We start from the raw sequence: 24,803 nt of genomic DNA, 5'->3' as shown, positions 1-24,803 counted from the left end.
AGAGCGGCTTGATCAAGAAAGGTGCCAACAATGTGTAAAATACACAAACACATATGATGAAACAATACAGGAAAGTTATACAAATACAGCACACATGTGCTTAAGTCAGAAACAGAAAACATCAGTCTTTTATCATTTAAAATTAATACAAATATTTGTCACTACTTCTTCCTACTTCTTATAATACCCCTGCTAGTATAGTTTACTAAGGCACTGAAAGCTTTGAAGGTGAAGGAATGAATTCACTATGTTTAATACAAAACTATGAGGTTATATATAAAATGAGATGAAATACATTGATTGGTTTCATCCACAAATACAGCACACAACACCTTCTGACCTATGTTGGGTTTTCATTTTCTTACTTTTTTGATATTTTGCTGATAAAATACAGCATTTCAAAAACCTTGGATAACAAGGAGAGTTTAGAGAGAGACTGAATAATTAAATCATTGCATGACCAAGGTCTGTAGGAGACAGATCGAAATGTCTCATTTGTTTCCAATTTACCATTCCAAAGTAACTATTGTACTATCCTATTGATTCTTGGATCCACGAGTAATATATTCTCTCTGGATAGCAAATACTGTTCTGCAATATTCCGTTTGAAAGAGATAACTAAAACTTGAAGATTAGGATATCAAATTTATCACATTTGATGAGACAATAAAACCCAAAATAGATCAGAAGATGTTACAGATGCCCAGGTCAGAAAATAGAAGACATCAATCAGTAATCACTTCATACAAATATGCTAACTAGACAACGTATTGTCAACTGCTTGTATTGTTACTTAATTACAATAACAATAGAAACAGTCTACAATATGTTTAACAGAAGTTGCCTCACAAGGCCTATATGTCACTTCCGCGTAAGTTCTGATTGCTGCCAGCTCCGTACGGATAAGTGAAAATGACTGAAACCAACACATTATATCTCATATAACATCCAAAGAGTTATTAAACATAGTGAATTCACAAGGTTTCCTTTCCTTGTAATATGATGTGTAGCTGTATACTTCGGTGAAATTTGTGAATATAAAAATATTTTCCATAGATGATTGTTATTTCATGGAGTGCATGCAGTTTTCATGGTGAGATGATATCTCTACAAGTGTATAAAAGTGAATTTCTATAGGGTAGTTGTATTTTCATTCAAGAAAAAACAAAATGATTCCTTCCTAAGAAATAGGTTGTCTTGCCATTCGGGTTTACATAATACGTGACACTGTAAAGTTATACTGGTAGCACAGAAATATAAACTTTAAGACATTGTTGACAATGACTGTCCTTCATCTAGAATAGCATATGTAATTAACACCTCACATTTTACAACTGAATTCTATCAACCTACACAGATTGCCTGTCTCAAGTTGTATGAAAACTATCTACTTATGGTTAGTTTTATTTATCACAGTATACTTGTTCAATCCCTACTCTTCAATTGCACCACAGGAGGCCCCACAAACAAACAAACAAACAAACAAACAAACAAACAAAGAAACAAAGAAACAAACAACTATGTATGGGTAAATGGAATATCATTTTAAACTCATGGAAACTATCTATATACATGTATATATGTATATACAGACCTGTATAGTATTGAAATAGTAACTGTTTCTATTTGTATGGATGAGTACATATAGAAACATAGTATATTATTTTAATAGTATACAGGCCTGTATATACATCTATACATGTATATAGATAGTTATATATGAATTTAAAATAATATTCCATTTACGCAAGCATAATTGTTTGTTTGTTTATAACATGGTTTCTGGGCTCCCAGTGAATGTACTAACCAAATTGCTGATTTGTCCTACTGAACATATTACACTATACACACACCTATTTGGTAAATTAACAGCTTTATTGAAAACTGTGATCTCAGTGCATGCTCTGGTGTGCTGTGTTCTGTGTTATGTAACATGTGAGTGTGTCTGTAGAGTTAATCACAAGAGGAGAGAATAACCTTTCAGAAAATATATGGGTCGACGGTGTAAATTTTATTCATTGTTGGGAAACAATAATTTGAATATATGTCACCCTTCAAATCTTCCTTTCTCCTCCTTAATTTGAAATGTAACATGTCAGTTGTAGTTGATCATGAGATTAACAGTTTGTCTGAAGTAGCACGCTCGCGCTTCGGCACAGCTTGCGACAGGCAAAACTCTGTAGCTTGTTAAAATTTAATAATGATCTCTTCCAGTTAATAAGCCTTCATTAATTTTCTACACTTTCTTATACAGAATGCTAAGCAATTGCTCAATAGATCTTGGTGAGTTCTTTTTGATTGATAATAGTAAGTTTTCCTCTCCCTTAAAAAAAACAAAATGCTCTTTGCCATGTTCAGGATTTATAGTATCCGACTGCAAATATTAGGTACACAATTTCTGTCATTTTCCGAGTGTAGATGTGTTTTAAGAACAGTATGATGTTGCAGGTGAAGTGGAAAAGTTTTCAAATATATTTGGCAATGTATGACAGAAGGCACAAAAGATATATATACACAGTTATGCATTGTGTATATTTCTTGTTAATTTACTTCGCTTTAGACATATGATCCTAAAACCTGATAGTTGACTTTATAAGTAGCAAAGGAGATACTTGCATGCAAATTGAAAGTAATACTATGGCATACAAATGTGATAAAAAAATTGGTACATATCACCTGTTCACTACAAACATTACCTTCCAACTCTCTCATTCATTTATTTTCTTGAATATAACAAGGAAAATTCCACTTGTATAAGCTCGTCCTCCAATAGCACAGCTGATTTCATAGTTTAAAACTTTACATGATCATGTCCATATATGGTATCCATATCCTTTTCATGGCCATACTCTCCATACCATAGTGTTTCCAAGTATCAACAACAATTTAAACTTTTTTCCTTGCATATTTCCATTTCCCATCTTCACAAACATTTTGTCATTTGAATAAGTATGTCCGTGTATATCTACCATTTCAGGCATGGGATTCTTAATGATGCAATGGTTACAATTTTGGTATATTTCTTTGCAATGAACGCAACATTGCTAGTCATAATATACAGAAATCTATACCTTGAACATGTATCATAACTTTGTAACTGGATATGGTTCTTTATCTAGTTAACTGGATTTCGACAACTTTGTTTAACTGAAAAAAATTGAAATGCCCTGCTTTTACACCTTCTGACAACACGCAAATTTGAAATATCTTAATGAACACCTCAGTTGTAACTGTCCAAATGCTACTGGTTTACACAAAGTAAAATAAGCATTGGTACTTTCTTGTTTTTATTTTGTAGTTATAAAGATGTTTATATAAATGACTAAATTCAGCTCTCATATAGAAGTGCTCAGATATGCAATTTATCATTTTTGATGATCCTGAGATTCTTCCTCTCCGGTGATGGTTTCACTGAAGTTCAACAAATATGGCTGAAGATTTATTAACTATTTGATCAAGAAACAGCAGTTCCTTGTCAAAACTGCAATTTTTGCATGACACTCACATTTTGGCATAATCTAACTGGATGGAAATCATAACTACAAAAACCAATATCCTGCTACAATTCTTTAATGTTCATTCAGCATGTAATAAACATATTGCTGCCCAATTATCAGCATTTGCAACTTTAGATCGATATTTTATTTGCCTTCCTCCTCATGTTAAGTGGAGTGCATATGATCTTCAGGCAGAAACACCCACATTTGGGCAGTCATATTACATCATTGTAGTTTTGCATTATTTAGGCCCAAATTTGAGTAGAAACATTGTAGTTTTGCACTTTTTGTACCCATATTTGGGCAGAAATATTGTAGTTTTGCACTATTTGCACCCATATTTTGGCAAAAGTATTATAGGTTTGCACTATTTATGCCCATATTTGGGCAGAAACATTGTAGTTTTTTCACTATTTATGTCCATATTTAGGCAGAAATATAATTGTAGTTGTGCAGTATGTCTGCCAATATTTGGGCAGAAATAGTTTTGAACTATGTACGCCCATATTTGGACAGAAATATCATTGCAGTTTTGCACTTTTTAGAAGATATATATTGCTTTCATGGATATGGTTTCAGATAAGTTTTTACTTCTATATTCAATACTACAAACTATTTGTAAGAAATAGAGGACTGATTCAGTATTTGTGATATAGACATGTCTCAAAAGTGTGATAAAATCTCTTTAAATGCTGTAAATAGAACTTTTTCTGACAATTTAGGTAATGATATTGTTACAGTTATGTGCACACATCAATGCTTCGTCCTCCAACAGTATCTGCCAATAGGTCCAGGTGGTAATCTGTTGCCAAGGTAACATCATGCAAACATCCAATCAATCCAGAAGAATAGCGATGTAAAGAGAGTTCAACTATATCATTCATGCCACCTAGTGGAGTAGAAATCAGGTAAAAATGTTTCAATCTGATTAAAATGGCGCTTATTATTTGGGTTGAAAAATTGCCATAGTAATGAGATAGTAATGCAGAAATATGGTAAAAGAAAACTATACATTGTGTAACCAATCAAAGTATCAATAATAATCAGTTTAGGGTGAACTTAAATGATCAACTGGGTGTAAATAATATATTGAAATTCAGTTCTGACACTCTTAGCAATGGTTTCATGGATGAAATCTCAGAATTAATTCCATATTTCTGTGATATAACTGAATAGTATTCCCCGATATATTTCTTTGTTCAGACAAGGAAAATACAAGTGACCTAAGGGGCCTTGTCATTACAAGTTTAGTGACTTGCAGTGACAAACCCTTAGGTCACGAATATTTTCTGGCTGAATGAAGAAAAATATTGGGAAATAATACAATTATACCTCTTCAAGCATAATTCATAAAAAAATAGGGAAAATTAATGGCGATTTGTAACGTTTTGACTCATATTTTGAGCACCACACAGAACCAATGACGTGGACATGGGTTGTTGTGATGTAGAACAACCAGGGTATGTAATCCATATTTCTGTTCAATGACAATCACTTGGCTTGTGCACGGTATAATTATGAAAACTTTGATGTATTGAATGATTGGGATGCATTTCAACTTAACTCATCTAGATCTGGCCATATTTCAAGTAAAACATCTTTACCAGGGTAGGTCTACTATTTGTTTCATATGCCAAAATATGAATTCTGTGTTTTATAGAAATTCAATATTTGGTACAATTTTTATAGTAAATTCTCTCTCCTCCTTTCTTAAACCAACTTCTCCATTGATATTTACCAAAGGGGAGACCTCACATGACAAATACAACACTCCCTTAACCACAACATTAGTCTACTAAAATATACATGCACATTCTATGGCCTAAATTTAGGTCTTGGCGTTCTAATGTGAACCACGCATCTTGGTCAAAGCTTTCTTTTCAATGTAAGCAACACACAACTTTGTCAAATCTTTTTGTGCCAAGTAATAATTTGAGGAAATTAAATTCAAAATAGAAAATAAGACTCACCTAAGTAAAGGCCATTATTGGTATTGAGTTGTTTGAGTCTGCCTGGAGATGTGCCTGTGATAGTATCTGTACTGTCCACTGTCAACATTCCTTGTGTACCCTCTCTGTGTAGATGTACTTTGTGCCATTGTCCATCATTAATAGTCTGATTGCTCAGAATCACTGCTTCACCACTACCAAGATTGTAACTGTGGTTGTTACAGAAAAGATCACGTATACAATCATGTAACTCTAAAACCTTGTAGTTTCTTTGCATTGACACAGAGATTACAGTGACATAATAAATAAATCAATGGACAGAAAGAATTACAAAACAGACAAATACATACATTTGGCATATGAGAATAGAAAATTTGAAATGAGTGTGATTTTTTGAGCAGTTTACTTTGGACCTTGATCACACAACTGTATAAACCATCTAGTGTTGTGAATACATTCTCACTGAACAATTAATATCATTGTGTAACCAAGGTCACAGAACGCAAATTGAAAATTTGCATTTCAAATTCACTATCCCATCCAAATTGACTATATTTTCCTACCAGTGTCTTATTACAGATTATGTTTATAAATATATTCATTTATTTATAAATGAAACCTACTCATGAACTGTAAATCATCAAACCATCACATGGCATCCAGCCCACACCCTATTGTACTTAAAACTTAGCTGTAATTAAAAATTAATATATTAAAGCAACACAGGGTTGGCTTAATATCAGTTACTCTTGTGTTTGTATTTTCCACAAATACCCAATCATTCAACAATTAAGCAGTACTTACCTGAATTTAAGATATCCTTGCTGCATACCTAAGGCTAGATAGTCACTTGACCTTGTCATACTGGCCTGACCACTCCAAAATATAAGGCCATCCGTCTCAATTGTTTTAACACTTAACTGGATGTCAATTTTGGTTCCTGTCACTCTGTATAGAAATCATAACAACATTACTGTTTTTTATCACTACAAGACATATTAACATGTATCCCTACTTCCTATTGCATCAATGAAAAGGCAACTAGTCCATTTGCTCTTCTGAAATTTTCTTCTAAGCTAATGTTTTGATGTGCTAAAGGCTGATTTTGACAATAATTAAGTTCAGAAGTGGTGTAACTTTGAAAGTCAAATGTGTCTGTTTGCTTTCGTCGTCGTCGTCGTCGTCGTCGTTGTCGCCGCCGCCGTCATCATCATCATCATCATCATCATCACCACCATCATCACACCATTATCACCATCACCACCACCATCGTCATCCTCATCATGTCAACATTGCAGTCACATGATTATTCATCAAATTTCAAAACAATGTATATTTTTCAGAGGATTGTATGTCCTTCAAGGGATTGTGAGAAAATCATGATTTGTCATGTGACAGAGAAAATCATAATATTAATGACGTGATTTTGATCAAATCATGTGATTAATGTGTTTCTGAGCAAATTACATGATTAATCATGCGATTTTGGGAAAATCAAGTGATTATAGTCAACGTGATTTCCCAAATTTAAAGAGGGCAATGTAAAAAACTTTAGTGTCAATCAATTGCCTACTCGTTATCACACAATATAGGATATATATTCAACTTCATTACTTTATATATCATAATAGCATCAAAAGAAATTTACAAATGGGTTTTCAAACTTTCTGCATTTGATCCAAGGCATTATAGGCAATTGGTAATAGCCCAAACTGAGGCACTAATATCTGAAATGTCACACTTTATGATATAGAAATTCTCACTATTCTTTGTGTATGTCAATCTATTAGGCAAACAAGAGAATGACTCAATGATTCATTAACATCTTGGCATGGCAAAGAGAGGAAAGAACCTTTCAATGCTGGTCATGCCAAGATGTTTATGAATCATATGTCTTACCTTTTCAGGATCTCTGGATGTGTGAACTGTAAATAACTTCTTCCTTTGAATTGAAATGCTGTGGCATCAGCAGGAAATGATATCTCTGTATTATAGAAACAAACAAAATGAAATATGCACACACATTATCAGATCAATGCCATGTATGAGAAGAATTTCGTATTACATTAAGCCTTTGTTCCAAACACAAACTCAAAAACTGTTACAAGAAACTTGAAGAATACTGTTGAAAATTTAAGGTAACAATCTGTGGAACAAAAATTCAATGCAATAGATATGACTATCACTGCAGATGAATTTTCAGATGAAAGTACAAAAAATAGAAATTTATACATTGTGAAATGTTCAAATGGCACCTATCAAAAGTATATTGTTGTTTACGAAGAACAAATATTGAGATTCATTAGGAAAAAAACGTATCAGTAAACAATTCACTTGGACTAACAAAACCTATTAAAATCTAACTGCAGTGTGAAGGAAATAATCTTTACCCTGTTCACAGTTGTGGCCATTATATCCCAGATGACAGTCACATGTGTAGACATCATGTTGAGGTACACATTCCCCATCATGTAAACATGGTGAGCCAGTACATGGATGATCTGCATTGTTTATATTGATACCAACCAGTGCTGCTTCAACCAGGTCCAATGGTTTATCATTTATCACCACCTGTTAATTTGATGAGAGTTGACAGTTTTATTGCATCTGAGCATAATGATGATTAAGATTTTCACAACAAAAATAATTACTGTTTGGGAATTAGATGTTACTCCAGATTATTTTTCTTAGTTCAGTCAAGGAAAATATGGCTGACCTATGGGGCCTTGTCACTACGAGTCACTGGACAAGTAGTGACAACCCTTAGGTCATGAGCATTTTCCAGCTGAATGAAGAAAAATATTGGAGAATAACATGATTATACCAGCACCAGTAATATTTAAGAAAAATTAGGGAAAGAAATGGCTATTTGGAATGTTTTGACAAATATTTTGAACACAGTAGAACCAGTGATGTAGACACACATTGTCATGACATAGACATGTGCCATGATGACATTGAATGCCCAGAGTATATATTCCATATTTTTTTGTTCAACTTGGCTCGTGCATGGTATGATATTATATATAAGAGTGAAAGAACTCATGGAGAGTTGTAACATTCAAGAAAAAGCTTGATTTGCAAGTCAGGGAAATGGCCTCAGGTTCTCAAATGAAAGAGATGTAACTTTCACTTACATTAGTACAATAAGACTTCTTTGAGTTTGAGCCCATTAACAATGATGTTAGCACTTGCAATTATTGTATGTACCAGACTGGTTCATGTTGAGGGCTAACAATATCTAGATATGCATGTAAAACAAATAAATACCTTCTGAATATCTCCTACAAATGATGTATTCATTGCAGCATACTTAGCGACTTCATCCCAGTTACTGTGTCCTCCTAGATACAGGGATGTTTGAAAGGAAGTCTGAGTGAATGCTCCTTCTGCTCTGCCTATTACAGCTGGTGAATTATCAACTTCTAGTATACCTTCCAGACCAGTTCTTGATATCAAAGCTGTATGCCATTCATGTAGAAGGAGCTTGTTTTCAGATCTGTGGAAAAAAGGAGAAAGTTTGTTTGGTTGTAGGTGATTTTACACACAAAAAAAATGTTTGTAAACTCTGCTAACAGACATTACCTCAGTTTGTAAATGACTGACTTACAAATAATCTACATTTTACATACATTGCCGTCATTTCTGAATTTCATCCGACTGTAAGTGAAATATGGTGAGTTAACCCTTTCTGCATGTTACAGTACAGGACACATCTCTATAACTATCTGATCACAAGCAAACATGGTAATCAAAATATTCATCCATGGTGGTTTCTCAATACAGAGGGAAATGACAGACATATGCACAGACTGGAAGTGACACAGTGATCACTTGTGTTTACCCAGTCACTTCAATATGTACAATAACAAAATTTTTATAAAGTTTTTTTTTTTGTAAATGCTGAGTTACAAACACAGATTTAAACTATGGTGCTTCACACTAATTTCTTTTCAAGTAAGAAAACATAGTAATGTATGTTTTGATAATTAAATATCAAAAAAATAAATACTAATTTGTCAACCACGATATGACTAATCTATTACCTTATAATAGCAGGACCAGTGCCACAGTCAAATCTAAATTCCAGATATCCATCTGACATGGCTATTGATATGAAGTCCCCTGTGGTATCAGTTCGCAGTGCATCATACACTATCAAACCATCAGAGGAACTTGGTCTGAACACTAGCTCAAATTCTACAAAAGACAACTTGGAACTACCAAGTGTGTCGTAGGTCAGATAAGATGTTCCATTGAATGAGGGAAGATGTACTGTGATCTCTGTGAACAATAAAAAAGATGATAAAAATTACTAAATGTTTTAAATTGTCATTGTATTGGCTCATGATATAATGTCTTTCATGAAAAACAATAAAAAAGAATTTATTTGGATGAATTTATAGTCAGAATTTCTTGTACTACACACACAGTTGTGCTTATATTTACACCAGGTAAGCTGTTAAAATGTATTGTACAATACTGAGAATATAGTGTGAATGCCTTGTCTACGATATACTGCCCTCTATGGTAAAAATATTTTGTCTTTTGTTTCTTTAGGGCTATCTCTACATCAAATTGTTTTTGAGACATGAAGAATTTAATAATGCAGCATGATAATTACAATTTTCCATTTTCAACAAATCAATTTGTGTCAGAGTGATATTGCTCTATTAGAAACGAACACTTTTCTCTAAATTAAATCAACTTTATAATCAATCTTATTTTGTGGTATGACAAGCAAAAGGCCTTAATACAATTAGTTTTCATTACAATATCATTTGACAATGTACACAGGGATCAGCTAGCTCTATCACAGACAAGTCTACTGCCCTCTAACACCAAATCTAAATATTTTTTTGTTTATGATGAAAATTCTCTATCATGTCTATTTACATATTGATTTGTACAAACCTTTTTCACAGTGTTGACCAATTTTTCCAAGTGGACATAAACATATGTAGGTGTCTACTGAGTCAGTTACACACGTTCCACCATTGCATGAGACATCTAAACAGACATGACTGCTGCATTCACCTGAAATATAGGTATAAAAAAATAAATGAACCGTACCATACTTTGTTAACACCTTCTCCTGTCACATTCCATTACAAATGACATTTTTGCTTTATTTTCCAAAACATCTTTTCATTTTTAAAACTGTTCTGAATAACAAACAGTTTGTAAAGTACGATTGCACAATGTCGCACAAGCTCACTGAAAGAACATTGTTCATTTAGGCCAAATGATGGGGATGTAATACTATGTACTATTGATAGCTGGTCATACTCAGGAATATATTCACCATCCCTACCTGACTGTCCAAGTGATAATGACAGCAACAGACTTGCCTACTACTAAAATCTCAACCTCAATCCTAAATACTGCCCTCACAAGGTAGAAACAAGAAATCAAATTCACAAAAGCAAATTATTATGAAACAGTATATGCTACGTCCTAAAAAAATAACTGTTTGGTTCCGGTTAACCGACCCGAACTAGTTTTTCACACTGACAGTAAACTTTTTTTTATGTATTCGAGAAAACAATAATAAAATCGGGAAAATTGTGAAGTCTTGCAAGAAATAATGGATGTGGAAACTGATATCAACTTAAAAAGACAATATAAAACTGTTCTTCCAATCTATAATGGCTGTACATCTCATGAGAAGAAACCAATAACACAGAGAACATATGGAAAACAATGGAAAACATAACTACCTGAACTCGACACTCACATATGAAAATATATATAAAAAATAAAATAAAAATCTACCTACCACACCTATTTTAAAATTGAGTGTAATTGGAACCATACAATTTTTTTGTTAGGCCCAAGTGGCATAATGGCCATACTCTTTTTAACTATACATTCTATTTTTTCTCTTGAACTATTATCAAATATTAATATTTAATTAAATAAAAGAAAAATAAAGGTATATATATATATTTATACATGCTTCAACTGCATTTAAGATTGCTACTGATTCTGCTACTGGTTCGACTAGTTGATTCAGAATGTCAATACAGAGTTACATCTTCCATGGTTTGAAATAACTCTAATCTGCAGTAAAGGAAATGACATCTCTCACGAGGCCACATAAATGGCAAATTATTTGATAATTCCAATCAGTGGAATTCATTTTTTGTTTCCCATACCATAATAGCTACTAGTATACCATTCATGTGGGTGATTATACTCACAACAATGTCAAATATTTAGTGCCATATTCTTAACAACAGCATACACACTTTACTTGCAGTCATGTTACACTTGTACATACTTCCAATCCCAAAGACATTCGTTGTTGTCTTTGTAATAGTAATATGTACCACATTCTGATTCAAGCCAACAATAACTAGATCATATTTCTGTTGCCCGATTTTACTTTCACAGTTAAAATTTGGAACTTATAAATATAGGCTCAATAAATATATAAATATATTATTAATATATTTTTTTTCAAAAATATTTTTATATTATTGTAAGTAATTACTATTAATTTGTGTTTAAATGTTAGTATATAATTCGTTATAAATAATATTTCATTATCTTCTAAAATTCAACTTTTTTCAGGAAAATCTAAGGTCAACTGAATAATAGTATAATAAGTGAAATCTATTTATATCTGTTTCTCATAGTAAACAATGATGTATTAATTAATTAAAAAATTGAAAAATTAGTGACTGTATGTACATCCTTTCAACTCTTAATCATAGTTTTTAGTGGTCTGAATGAGTTAGAAATAATATTTACAGTCAGAAAGAAAATATTAATCATTTAAATTTCTGCCATCGCAACTATCATATTCATCCAATTTGGTTTTGTTATTGCAATCAGTATAATATTTTCTTATAAATATTGTACAGCCTAAAAGGGCATTAATTTTTCATTGTGGGTCAGATTCTATAAATATGAGGTTGTCATTAAAACGAGCGAAATAAAGAAGGCCACACTGATATTACAAATCAATACAGCTAATGAAAAATATTAAATTTGAAATTTTTTTTCTCTTCGTTTACTTTACTTTTCCTAAAATAATAACTGTCACTTTTCATTGGCAGAAGCTGATAATTTCATACAAGGTAATCATTGCTGTAAGTAGTAAAATATTAAGTTATCTATTATAACAAAAACTGCCACTTTTCATTAGCAGAAGTTGATAAGTCCATGCAAGGTAATCATTGCTATAAAGTAGTGAAACAATGTTAAATATATTCAATTTTCTAAAATTATTATAACAAAACTGTCATTTCTCATAATGGCAAAAGTTCCTTAGTCCTTACAAGGTAATAATTACTGTAAGTGGTGAACCATTAATATTAATGTTTATTTAATTTTCTAAAAATTATCATCATAAAACTACAGCCTCTCATTACAAAAATTTCATTAGTCCATTCATGGTAATAATTACTGTAAGTGGTGAAAAATTAATATTAATTTTTAATTGTAAAGTTGTAATCGCTGCTAATAATTTATTTCAGGTAAATTATTAAATTCTCTAAATGTCACTCTGTAATAATGAATTTAATATGGATATAACTTGTTATGAGTTGATAGGCCTCATTCAATATTTATTAATAATTCCACGTAGTTAACACGAGTTGATCAACACAAAATGACGTCTGCACACACAACTTCATTTCAAACAAGATAAAGTGATAAGGTAATTTTCCTGAATGTTTTGAGTGGAAACTGATCACTTTAAATGTACTTTAGTGGACTTAACATAAGCCTTCTTAGGTCATAACTGGGACACAAGGCAGATAGCTGTCACCAACTTCTGAGTTTGAGAGAGAAAGAAATACTTTCAAAACAAAATTGTTGACAATTCTACCAAAATCTAATCAGATCTTGTAATTGCTTCATAGATATCACCACACTGTCTGTATTGATACGTACTATTAAGACAGAGAGACAGCTGAGCCAGACATACATACATACATACATACATACATACGTGCATACATACATACATACATACATACATACATACATACATACATACATACATACATACATACATACATACATACATACAGACATACATACATACATACATACATACATACATACATACGTGCATACGTACATACATACATACATACACACAGAGACAACGACAGATAGACTAACAGTAACACAAACAGACTGAAGAAAGAAAGAATGAGAGACACAGACAGGCGTCATCATTACCTGGGATCATTGCATATTTGAGAAACTAAGATGAAATGACACAGTCAGACAGACAGACAGACAGAGTCAGACAGACAGACAGACAGACAGACAGATAGACTGACAGACAGACAGACAAAGACAGACAGACAGACAGACAGATGACATGAGTATACATTACCTGTTATTTTGTGCACGAAGAGAATTATTGAATGACCTGTATTTAATGCCCTGATAAATCACATATCATCAGATGATGAACTGAACAGCTGCACTAGACCTATCACCACCATCATACAACCTCTATAAAACTCTATCTCAAGAACTTGATACACTAGCATTTACATGTACTATTTATATATCAACTGACTGCAAATTTAAGCCATCATTAAAGTGCTGGCAAAGAATGTCAATAAATGTAGTCACTCAGGCCATCAATAATGACAACATTTTACATCCAAGTACAGTCAGCTGGCTTTGACTGCTTGATGTAAAATAACTGTAACAAAATCTATGACTACATTGAAGAGTTCTGACAAATGTACAAAAGTAAATTGATGTGCAACCCCATCATCCTGTTTACTTGATGACAAATGTCAAAGTTATCTAGATATTGATTAAGGCGGTAGATATTACTTAAAAGGTATTCTCCATATGAGCTTCCTGGCTGCTGAGAGGACAGTGATTTAATATATCATTATTCGTATTTCACTTCTACACTATTAGCTAGAACACTGTTTGCAACATATGTCGATACTAGATACATGTTTGTACTGTAATTTAAAGCCTCCAGCTGCTGTCACTAGAACTATTTTTCTCATTAGTGTTGTCCCAATTTTCAAATCGTACACTATTTGTTGTGTTCGAATAGTCTCATTCACAGCGTAGAATTCTCAACCAAACTTAATTTCATCAATCAACAGTGCAATAAAATATCAGTCTAACCAATATTTCGACAACTGACAACCATCTTCATCTGGGAATGAGGCCATGACTATTTTGTTATACTTGAAAGCTGTGTTGAGTTTATAATCCCTAAGTAATCAAACCTTATCAGCATCCCACAAATAATGTACCATACTATTTATTCATATTATTTACACAGGGATATCAAGTGCAGGCAGTACCACATGCTAAGCAGAAATGTATTTGAATTGAAGGGTTGGTGTATTTTTCAGCCGATAAAAATTAGTGAAAATAAACAAAATGTTACTTTATCTTTTGGTTGTTTAATCTTTTTGATAATATCTACACTGAATAGCTGCTTTGGCATATAATATATCATTTCAATAAGACAGACATACTTTTTTTGTAAACTAAAATTATTATAGAAATATTTTATATTCCTATTTATTTATTTATCTATTTATCTATCTGTATCTACCTCTATCCTATCATATTTTAAGTTTTTGAATAATATTTACCAAGTTTTAAGGGTCCATTTTGGATTACAATTAAAATTTTTGGTGAGAAAAACAGTTGTTTGACAAAAGCCATAAGATATATTTGGTCCAGAACAATAAATATTCCTACGTCATTCCTTATCTTTGGCATTTAAAAGATTGGTCTGAAATAGGAAAACAGCACCAATGGCATTGTAGCACAAAAATGTTTATCCACATGCTAGGTACAGGTGTTCATTTGCTGAATTATCAGTTCAGTTGTGCTAAAAAATTAGTGTGTGCAAAACAGTTGTCTGATAGAGCTATAATATAGAAAAAGTTGGCTGTAAGCTAGATATAATCCTTCTGGCTCCACTGATATAACACTAACGCGAGAGCCTGGGATTGAGACATTGGCCTTTAAATACAAATGTTTACCTTTACAGTACAAGAATCTACTAATAATAACTAGGACGAAATAACCTCAATAACAAACTTAGTCTGTATTCATGAACTTTAAGTATTACCAGCCTGCAGTCACATATTGTATTTCCTTTCTCTTATTATTACAGGACAATCAAAACTTTATAGTATGTAGCGTACTTCTATAATGGACCACACAAATACAAATGGTAATCACATATCTACTGGCCGTAAAGGTCAATCGAGGTCAATTGGGGTCACAAGGTCAACAGCATAGTAACAATGCCTTCCAGTCAACCCTACTTGTGGTAGTCTTTGTTCTCAGTTTTTCTATTGTTTAGCTGTTATGGCTCAGACATATCCTGTCTCAGTTTCCAATAACGACTTTAACCCTTAAGTTAATTCTTACTCTATGAACAGGGCTCCCAGTAGACTTGGTTGTCTCTGGATGTCTTGGTTGATTGATGATATGTTGCTGAGGAGTTATACTCACATGTGTTTAAATTGTATAAGCAATGAAGCATTGTTCCAGATCTACAGTGACAGCCTATCATATTACTGACACTATTGTTCACATGTTAACTTAAGTCAATTTAGATATACCCAATGTGTTCCACATTTTCCACAGACTTTTGTGATGAACTTTACACCAACTAGAACTAACAGACACTGAAAACACATGCCGATCAAGCACTACAATGAACCTTAACCTCACAGTGGACAAGATATGAAATTACTTTGAAAATTTTATAAAGGGTAATTGTTATTAACATCTATATTTTGTTAGTGTAATAAGTTAATATTTTGTTAATAACTTTATTACTGTATCATCAGTGAATACAGTAAACAACAAGAAGAACAACAACAACAAATAATAACAAAACATTTTTTTATATATAAATATAACTATATAAGTTTTTCAGATAGATTCATGTTTGTGGCGTCACCATCTTAGCATTAGTGAAGTTATTATATCATGATCGGGCCATTGAGGGCTTTATTTTTAGACAAAAAATTTTGATCATATTCAGGAAATATAGTGATAGTTGAGAAACATTAATTTAAAAATAAACATTTAGCTACTAGCTTATAGTAACATGTAAGAAATAAAAGAAGTCTACTAAGGCAGAAAAAAAATAGTTATGTGCTTCCGGTAACATGGCCTCAGAAAATATGGAAGGTAGGATGGGATGTTATTTTATTTTGTTTTATTTTATCTTATCTTTTCAAATGTTTTTATTTTTTGAAAAACATTGCTTTGACCCCAAAAAGGTTGGTCAGAACACCCTTTCTGTGAGTGGATGAAATACATGTATGTACAAACATCACTGGGGAAAGAAAACAGATATACATGAAGGTCAAGAAGACAAAGAATTTCTTATCTTTTTGTTTTAAATGTTTAAAGAAAGGTTTAGGATTGGCGGTTTAAACTAGGGTCAGTCAGGTTATTGGAAATGCACATTTTTTTTTCTATTTTTCAGAAAATAAGAGACTGATGTATTAATAAACTTACCCACATCCATGCCATCTATGATATCACCATGCTGAGCTACAACTTGTTGGAGTTTGTTGAATTTTTCTCTTCTTTTCCTCATATCATAGTGAACTCCATTGACTGTCAGCGACTTTACACAGCCAGCAAATCCTCTGTCCACACCAGTGTATTTAGAAATGGCAGTGATATTTTTGTACCCTCCCAAGTAAAAGTTTTCTCTCAGGGTAATTCGGTTATACAAACCCTATCAAGAAAATAAAATATAATATGTTTTAAAATAAAAGAAGCTGTGTGGTTCAATTTTTTTCTTATCATTTTTTGATTTTTTTTTGTTCTTGCTAATATCAAATTTCTGTGTTTAATCAAATCTATAACTGTATCAACTCTTTTGTTGATCAATATATTTTTTATACTACCATTATTCTTTTTCAATATTTTATATTTAAATTTTTTTTGTATTTAATAACATTTTTATTGATAAAAAGATAAAGATACATATCTTTTTCATAAATACAAATTTCACATTTTGTATTTGGAAACTTTTCTTATAGTTTTCAATTTCAAAAACTGTCCTCATTTCTTAATGTGTGCATTTACTTGACTTTTTCTAACCATAATATGAAACTCTACACTCTTATATTCTGCAAGTATTTTTTACATGCCCTCAAATCTTTTTTGTTTTGTTTTGTACACTACACAATAATACAGCCTAATAAAAAAATGTGTGGTTCCGATTACACTCAATTTTAGAATAGGTGGGGTAGGTAGATTCTTTTATTTTATTTTTTTATATATATTTTTTCATATGTGAGTGTCAAATTCAGATAGTTATGTTTTCTGATGTTTTCCATGGTCTCTGTGTTATTGGTTTCTTCTCATCACAAATCTTGCCCAAGGACTTTAGCCATTCAGAAACAAACGACAGCGATGGGGTGTGAACCTCCAATCTGCAGAGTGCAAGCCGGCCAATCTAACTATTCAACCATTATGACTCCACATATAATGCTGTAATTAGCTAGTGAATTTTAAGTAAATATTGGGTGAGCATCATACCGGTAAAATGTCAGTAACTACCATATACTCTGTCATATATTGTTGCTGGGCAAATGTACATTGTGATATGGCCTACATACTAAAGTTCTAGTTTTTGGCATTTTGAAAGCATTCTGATTAAGCCAAGTATATACAAGTCAGAATTACCCTAGCTAATGTACAAGGTCACTCAATCATCTATGTGTATTACTATTAGATATAATGAAAGGCAAGGGGTACACCATTATGTGACCTACACACCCAAGTTTTAATTTCCGGCATTTTGAGAACTTATTTAATGTGTTAATTAGCCAATGTAAATATTGGATGATATTGATAAATCATATCTCTATTACATAGTTGTTAGGCAACTGCAATGGCCTACGTTAAATTTCTGACAATTAATGTATTATATGGCCTACATAGTAAAGGTTTCATATCTGGCATTTTGTGAACTTTTCAGAAATATTTTAATCATCTATTAAAGTATATACTGGATGACACTGACCTGATAATAGATACTTGTAAATTGTAACTAGTAAGTAATTAAAGAACTTATATATTTGAAGAGCAACTATATGCTATCATAATGACCTACAAAGCCAAGATTGAGTTTTTTGAAAAAGTTTTAATTAGTCACTGACAAACAAACATTGGGTGCCTCTGATATCAGCAAAATGACACTAACTAGAACATATAGTTTTCAACAGATGATAATAATGTCTTCAGGATATCCTGCCAAATGTTTGTTATCCTCTTTCTTTCTTTTTCTTTTTACTATGAAACAAGGCCTACTCCTGGTGGTACCTGACCTAACATGTCCATTACATGTACTTATACTAACTTTGTTAAGTAAGGTCATTTGAGGTCAGATCTCTCTTTTGACATGCTGTTGAAATTAGCCTATTACAAGTACACCCACAGTAGTATGGGGATGACTCACAAGTGTACACATTCATTCAGATTTTCTAGAAAATCTTCTCCAAGGCTGATAAACAGCTAGAATGTCATATACTGAGGGGCAAGGGGTGACTCGATACAGTTTACTAACAAAATACTGTCAAAATTAAAAGGTACATTCAATAATAATCCTCAACTATTTCGCCTAAAAAAGAACAATTGTAAATTACATAGATAAAAGCTTCATTTTTAAATGTAAATAAATTGATTGTAAAAATTTGCACTTCACACGATAAAATTTTTTGATAAGTGTAGGTAGAAAATGGTAATCCAAAGAAGTGTTTCATTTACTTTAGTAATTGTAACACTTATTTGAGCTACCCTGAATAAATATATTTTATTATCATCATTATTATTATTACTGTTGTTGTTTATGTTCAGAGAATTCTTGTCACATTGATGGTTCAATTTCATTTCTACCTTTAGAAGGAAATTAGTCTGTCTAAAGTTGTTGGATCTATCTATGAGTCCACAGGGTAAGAACAAGTAGTGTACATTTGTACAGCAGAGTCACAGATCCAGCAAGAACAGTATTCAGGTTAGAAGGATTTTCATTTGTGTAAAATGACATTGTGTTTACTTTAAATTACAGTTTACATGTCTTGAATTCTATGTTTTTATTTATAATTGGCAATGTAATATATTATAATGTGCTAAACAGTAATAAATGTATAAATGTGAGACAGTAGATAGTGTAGTTTGATGTCATGAACTAAAAAAAGGCAGTCCAGCTGTCAATTGTATAAAATGTTGTATTCAAGTTACAGAGTTAGAGTTTGGGATTATAGGAGATAATTAGACTGCCAGGCTAGCATAGACCAGATTTGTATCATATACGTTCCATGTATGTCCCTAAACATAAAATCTCTTATCATGTAAGTATATTATGTATGTTTATTTTCACTGACTGAAGTGTACAATAGCACAGTACAGTTTCCATATCAGAGGTTAGGGATTACAGGCCACCCTTGGAGTGACCTGACCACCATTATATTGTTCAGGTCAATCTTTTAACTAAGAAACTGTGTAGGGGTCAGACATCTTTGACAGCTGGTAATGTGACACGTAAGGAAGTTATTGCACAGTAACTGGCATATCACTGAATTCACAATGTGACCGCAGCTGTACTAGAGCAGTCCTTGACATAACTGTTGTGTCTTATACAGTGTGTCTATCTGTATTAAGGTATGATGCCAACAGTCAACGTGTGTCATTTCGCTGTCCTAGTGAAGTAATGGTACATAACAGGGCAGCACGATACGACATGTTGTATCTTATATACTATGTCCCGTCACTGTTATGATAAAAATGACATTAATTTCAAACATGTAAGAATGTACTAAAATACAAAAGGTTTTACCAACATATTTTTGTTGTTATTAAAATTCCTGTGTCACTTATTCATGGACAGCTTTGATAACATTGTGGTCCAGGCCTGTAATCTTTCAGACAATAATACTTAGTAACTTACATATATACAAACAAATTCTCCCTTCATGGAAAGAATGTCTTATTCTCTGAGAGTTATAAATATGAAATAAAACTTCTGAGTACTTGAATCTGTTTAACAAAATTCCAGTATAATTTGGGCTATGCCGATTCTCTTGTTAGAAAACATGGTTTTATCGGTTGAACTACATAGACTGTTGACATGTAAATATAGCACTGCAGGTGAATTTGATATTTTTAAATATAAACTACACTTTAAGATATGTTATGTTGTTCAGCCCTACCAGGCTTCTTAATGAGTGCTGGCTGATAGCGTGGCACAAATATCTGTATCTTACAGACTACATATAAATGTACCCATGTAAAATCATTTAATTAATTTGTCATTGTCCATGATGTAAATATGCTACCTTTATCCTCAATCATGGTTTAGGCATAACCATGATTTTTGCCGTTTTTTATAGTATTTTTAAATGTACTATGAATTTTTCTAACTAATCTATATTAAGTCCTTATGGTGCCGTTGATGAGAAAATAAATATATAAATAAATAAACAAATACTTTAAGACAAGAATTAACTACTGTATGATCACCAGAAGCTGTAGGTTGAGTCCCCTGTACAGTACAACAAAAACAACAACAACAACAACAACAACAACAACAACAACAACAACAACACACACTACATCAGCAATACAGATGTATGATTGACAGGAACTAACTAACTGCAACCTTGTTACTTTGTAGTCTGTAGTTTATTTACTGTTTAGAACACAGCATGACTGTGATTTTGTTATTTTCTGTGTACTTAATTTTTATTCATTATTCCTTATTACATCATAATAATCATTTTCCCTCCTGGGATCAATAATTCAAAGTATTTCATATTCATATTCATGTATTCATAATTAATTTCATACGTTCTTGAACTTTTGAACTTGTCAATCCTGAAGAATACATATTTGAAAACAGAAGACCTGATGGCAGGAAATATCATGTACAGCTGTCCTGACAACTCAGTGTATAATTAATCACAATTAAAGAATGAACAGACAAATGGAGGGATGGATGGAACCTAGTATTCAAATAGACCCTTTCAGAACTAATAAGTCACGGTTGGTGGGGTTGGTGGTTTTTCTACATATATGCTAACCTGTGTCCCTATGTAGAAATTTATGTTGAATTGATTCAAAGTCAGTTCTCCTATCCCCATATGCACATAAACAGGTTTGAACTGATGTTATAGTTGAATCAATGTGAAGCCACCTCAGGGTTGTGGTTTCAAACCAAGTCATAGCTAATCAGTCCAAAACCTGTTTAACTTCAAATTAAGATAGTAGACAGGAGCACTGACTTCAAATTGATTCATATTTTCGTGTGGCTGCACACTTGAATCCTAACCTTGAGGTCAATTTCTGCTGCCAAATTAATTATCATCCATGTCTCATACTTATATTAATGTTTATACACTGTACACCAACATATTTTGTTTGAAGAAAGCTGGGCACTTTTTTATCCAAAAGAAATATAGTAATCATTGCTATTGACACTAATTGATTTTCAAACATACTTATGTCATGCTGTATTTAGACATTGTTATTTTTAAAACATATTCATGGCATTCAAATGGTAACACATCTTTCCATCAGTCCTCAATGTTGTGGTATATATAAAAATATCTACCTGCCAGGATGTGATATGGAAAATTGTTGACCTACTGGTTTGTGATAGGGGAAATTGTTGACCTACTGGTTTGTGATATGGGAAATTTGTGACTGGTTAGTATGTGATTATGGTCAATTGTTGATGAGGTATGTGATATGGGAAATTAATGACTAGTTTACTGGGGTGTGATATGGGAAATTATTGACCTGCACACTGTACACATAGTAGTTCCACTTACTGGTGCCCTGCCAGGAACAGCTTCTTCATCATCCACCAGTATCCAGCCATTCCACTTTGATCTGTACACTGTTATCTCATGCCATTCATTCAGACTGACACTGTAATTACTGCTAATAATGGCTGGACCTGTACCACAATTAAACCTGCAATTAATGACAAATCTATGAAGTAACTGACATCAAATGATTAAACTATTGGACATTGATGGATTACAGGTCTCAACTGCATGCAGGTGTTAACTTAAAGTGTCTCATGACAACCTGATGCACGACAGTATGCTATAATGATTTTAGCAATTTGTCACAAAATGACAATTAAACCTGCAATTTATAACAAATGCATACATTGTGAATCAGCTGATATCAGATGATTAAACTTTGGAATTGACACAAAATTCAGTTAGTGTCAACGGCAGGTGTTACATACTTAATTATGCTTACACAAAACTCTGATACACGACAGCTATCAAAATTACTGTCACCAAACTTCTCGGTTGATTGGATTAACTTGACAGCCAGTCACATAGCTTTAAAACTGAAAGTTCACTGGTCGTCTGGTATGCATGATCTGATGAAGTGTTCTTTGTTTGTTGACAGACAATGTGTCAAATTGTGATCACTATAATGCCAGCAGCTCTGTCCCATCCAAAGTTCCCACCATACTGAATTTGGTTTATTTGCACAATGTCAGAGTTCACTTAGTCTTTTGTAAATCATATGTCAATTTCCGTTTACAGACAAAATTCATTTTGAGTGTCCCTTATTTACTGGATACATACTTAGTTTTGTATGGACCATGAGACACATCTGTCTGACTCGGATGACAGTGCACGGCTCACATCAGATGCAATTCATAAGTGCTAGTATACGATGTAAATGTACATGTATAGACCTTTTATGTTAGGATTAAGGAGTTCATGGAGGAGAAATTTATCGCCTGGCTATGAGGGCACTAGTAAATGTCTATAATAAACAGAGGGTTGTTTATACCACCTAAGTTCCCTTGACTTTAGCCTTGGAAAATAGCTGCTACATAATAGCACAAGGGGTAATATAAGTCCGAATGAGGCCAGGTAACAACATATTAAGTGTTTTACATTACAATGTAAGGTGAATTCTTTCCATAGTCAAAGCAAATCACCAATAAGACTCCTGTGCTACATGAACAGTGCCCTATGGAAAGTAGAAAACAAAGTGCCTGCTGTATACAAATTGAGGTCACTTATATGGGTCACGTTCATACCATGTGACACAATCTTAGCCAATAGCAATCACTGAAGACTGTATGAAAATGATGTGATATGTCTTGAAGGTGAAATCTGCATACAGGCCACAAAAATAATGACCCAACATAAAGTTTATCTATGCCATTACATTTTATTTTTCTTCATTTTAAAATTTGAATAAGTGTAATTCTGACAAAAACAAATTTGTTAAAGAACACAGGTTGTATCTATACCTAGTAGCAGTACTCTTCTGTGTTCTTTTCCTGTTATCTATTCATGTTTGGGGCCACCAAATAATGCTTTAATATATATTTCTTTGAACACAGTTTTCATAAACATGTTCAATAATTTCACAATTTAAACTATTTCTGATTGGGACAATATAATTATTGCATAGACTAGACCTATTTGTCGTTTTCCACAACTAATAGTAATAGGTCTAATTTCAAAATTAACAGCATAAAAGGACTAATTATGTATGGGAAGAAGAAACAACTCAAAATTACCTGAATTCTGGTTTACCATCAATTAATGCCACAGAAAAAAAGTCTCCCTTTGCCGTTGGCAATTCACTACTAAATAATAATAATCCATTTATCTTTGTTGGTCTGAACTCCACTGTTATCCGGAATGTTTTATATGCAGTCAGTAGTTTAGGAAAGGCAACATAGCCTGTCCCCCACAAATGGGGATATTTGACGTCTACTGAATCTGAAAACAAACAAATATAAGTTTTCAATAAACAAGTTGGTATTTTGGTTGCAAGTCAATTAAAAGTTTAACCATTTGTTACGGTCAACAGCTACTATAAGAATTTGTATGCATACATGTATATTTATAAGGCTTTTCAGAGCCGTCAGGAAATTTTGAAAAGTCAAAGTTTTGAGTGGTTTAGTGTATACATACATTATGCTTTTGTTTATGTTTTTGGACGGCTGTTTTGTTTGACATATGTATGTAGTATTTTGCTACCTATTTTATTACAGAAATGTTACTCCCTTTGCATATGGGCTGGAGGCCTTGAAATGCAACTAAAATCTGAATATGAATCTACAAGTCCATTATTCTGTTGTTTTAGCCAATACTCTCTATACCTAGTGTCGATTTTAAAAAAAATGAATAAATAAAATTATACAAGGAAGCAATAATTGCAGACGTGGGAATCTTTTCATGTATAATTTTGGTTTTGTCTATCTGCCCATCCTACTACTATCCTAATGTATAACTAGTAATCTGAATCTCAGTATGCAAATCTATAAGTTCTAAGGATTTACATAGAATGGGTTTGATGAGGGAGTGTGTTTGGGGAG

General features: G+C 32.6%; 1 protein-coding gene across 1 annotated transcript in view; it reads right to left on the bottom strand.

Moving 5' to 3' along the window:
• Nucleotides 1-1,740: 1,740 nt before the first annotated feature.
• Nucleotides 1,741-24,803, bottom strand: part of LOC144436182 (pikachurin-like) — a 57,306-nt gene continuing 34,243 nt past the window's right edge. Inside the window, exons 4-14 of the mRNA XM_078124900.1 lie at nt 24,000-24,204; nt 22,267-22,411; nt 16,940-17,165; nt 10,361-10,483; nt 9,493-9,730; nt 8,717-8,945; nt 7,837-8,017; nt 7,346-7,430; nt 6,251-6,394; nt 5,468-5,655; nt 1,741-4,386 (exon numbers count right to left, since the gene is read on the bottom strand). Of these exons, the coding sequence (XP_077981026.1) occupies nt 4,238-4,386; nt 5,468-5,655; nt 6,251-6,394; nt 7,346-7,430; nt 7,837-8,017; nt 8,717-8,945; nt 9,493-9,730; nt 10,361-10,483; nt 16,940-17,165; nt 22,267-22,411; nt 24,000-24,204 (1,913 nt within the window). The 3' untranslated portion in view covers nt 1,741-4,237. The remainder of the gene's footprint in view (nt 4,387-5,467; nt 5,656-6,250; nt 6,395-7,345; nt 7,431-7,836; nt 8,018-8,716; nt 8,946-9,492; nt 9,731-10,360; nt 10,484-16,939; nt 17,166-22,266; nt 22,412-23,999; nt 24,205-24,803) is intronic.

This window comes from Glandiceps talaboti, chromosome 6 (assembly GCF_964340395.1).
Source record: "Glandiceps talaboti chromosome 6, keGlaTala1.1, whole genome shotgun sequence".
NCBI lineage: Eukaryota > Metazoa > Hemichordata > Enteropneusta > Spengelidae > Glandiceps > Glandiceps talaboti.
The sequence above is the reverse complement of the archived record's forward strand: the minus strand, read 5'-3'. Positions and strand labels throughout refer to the sequence as shown.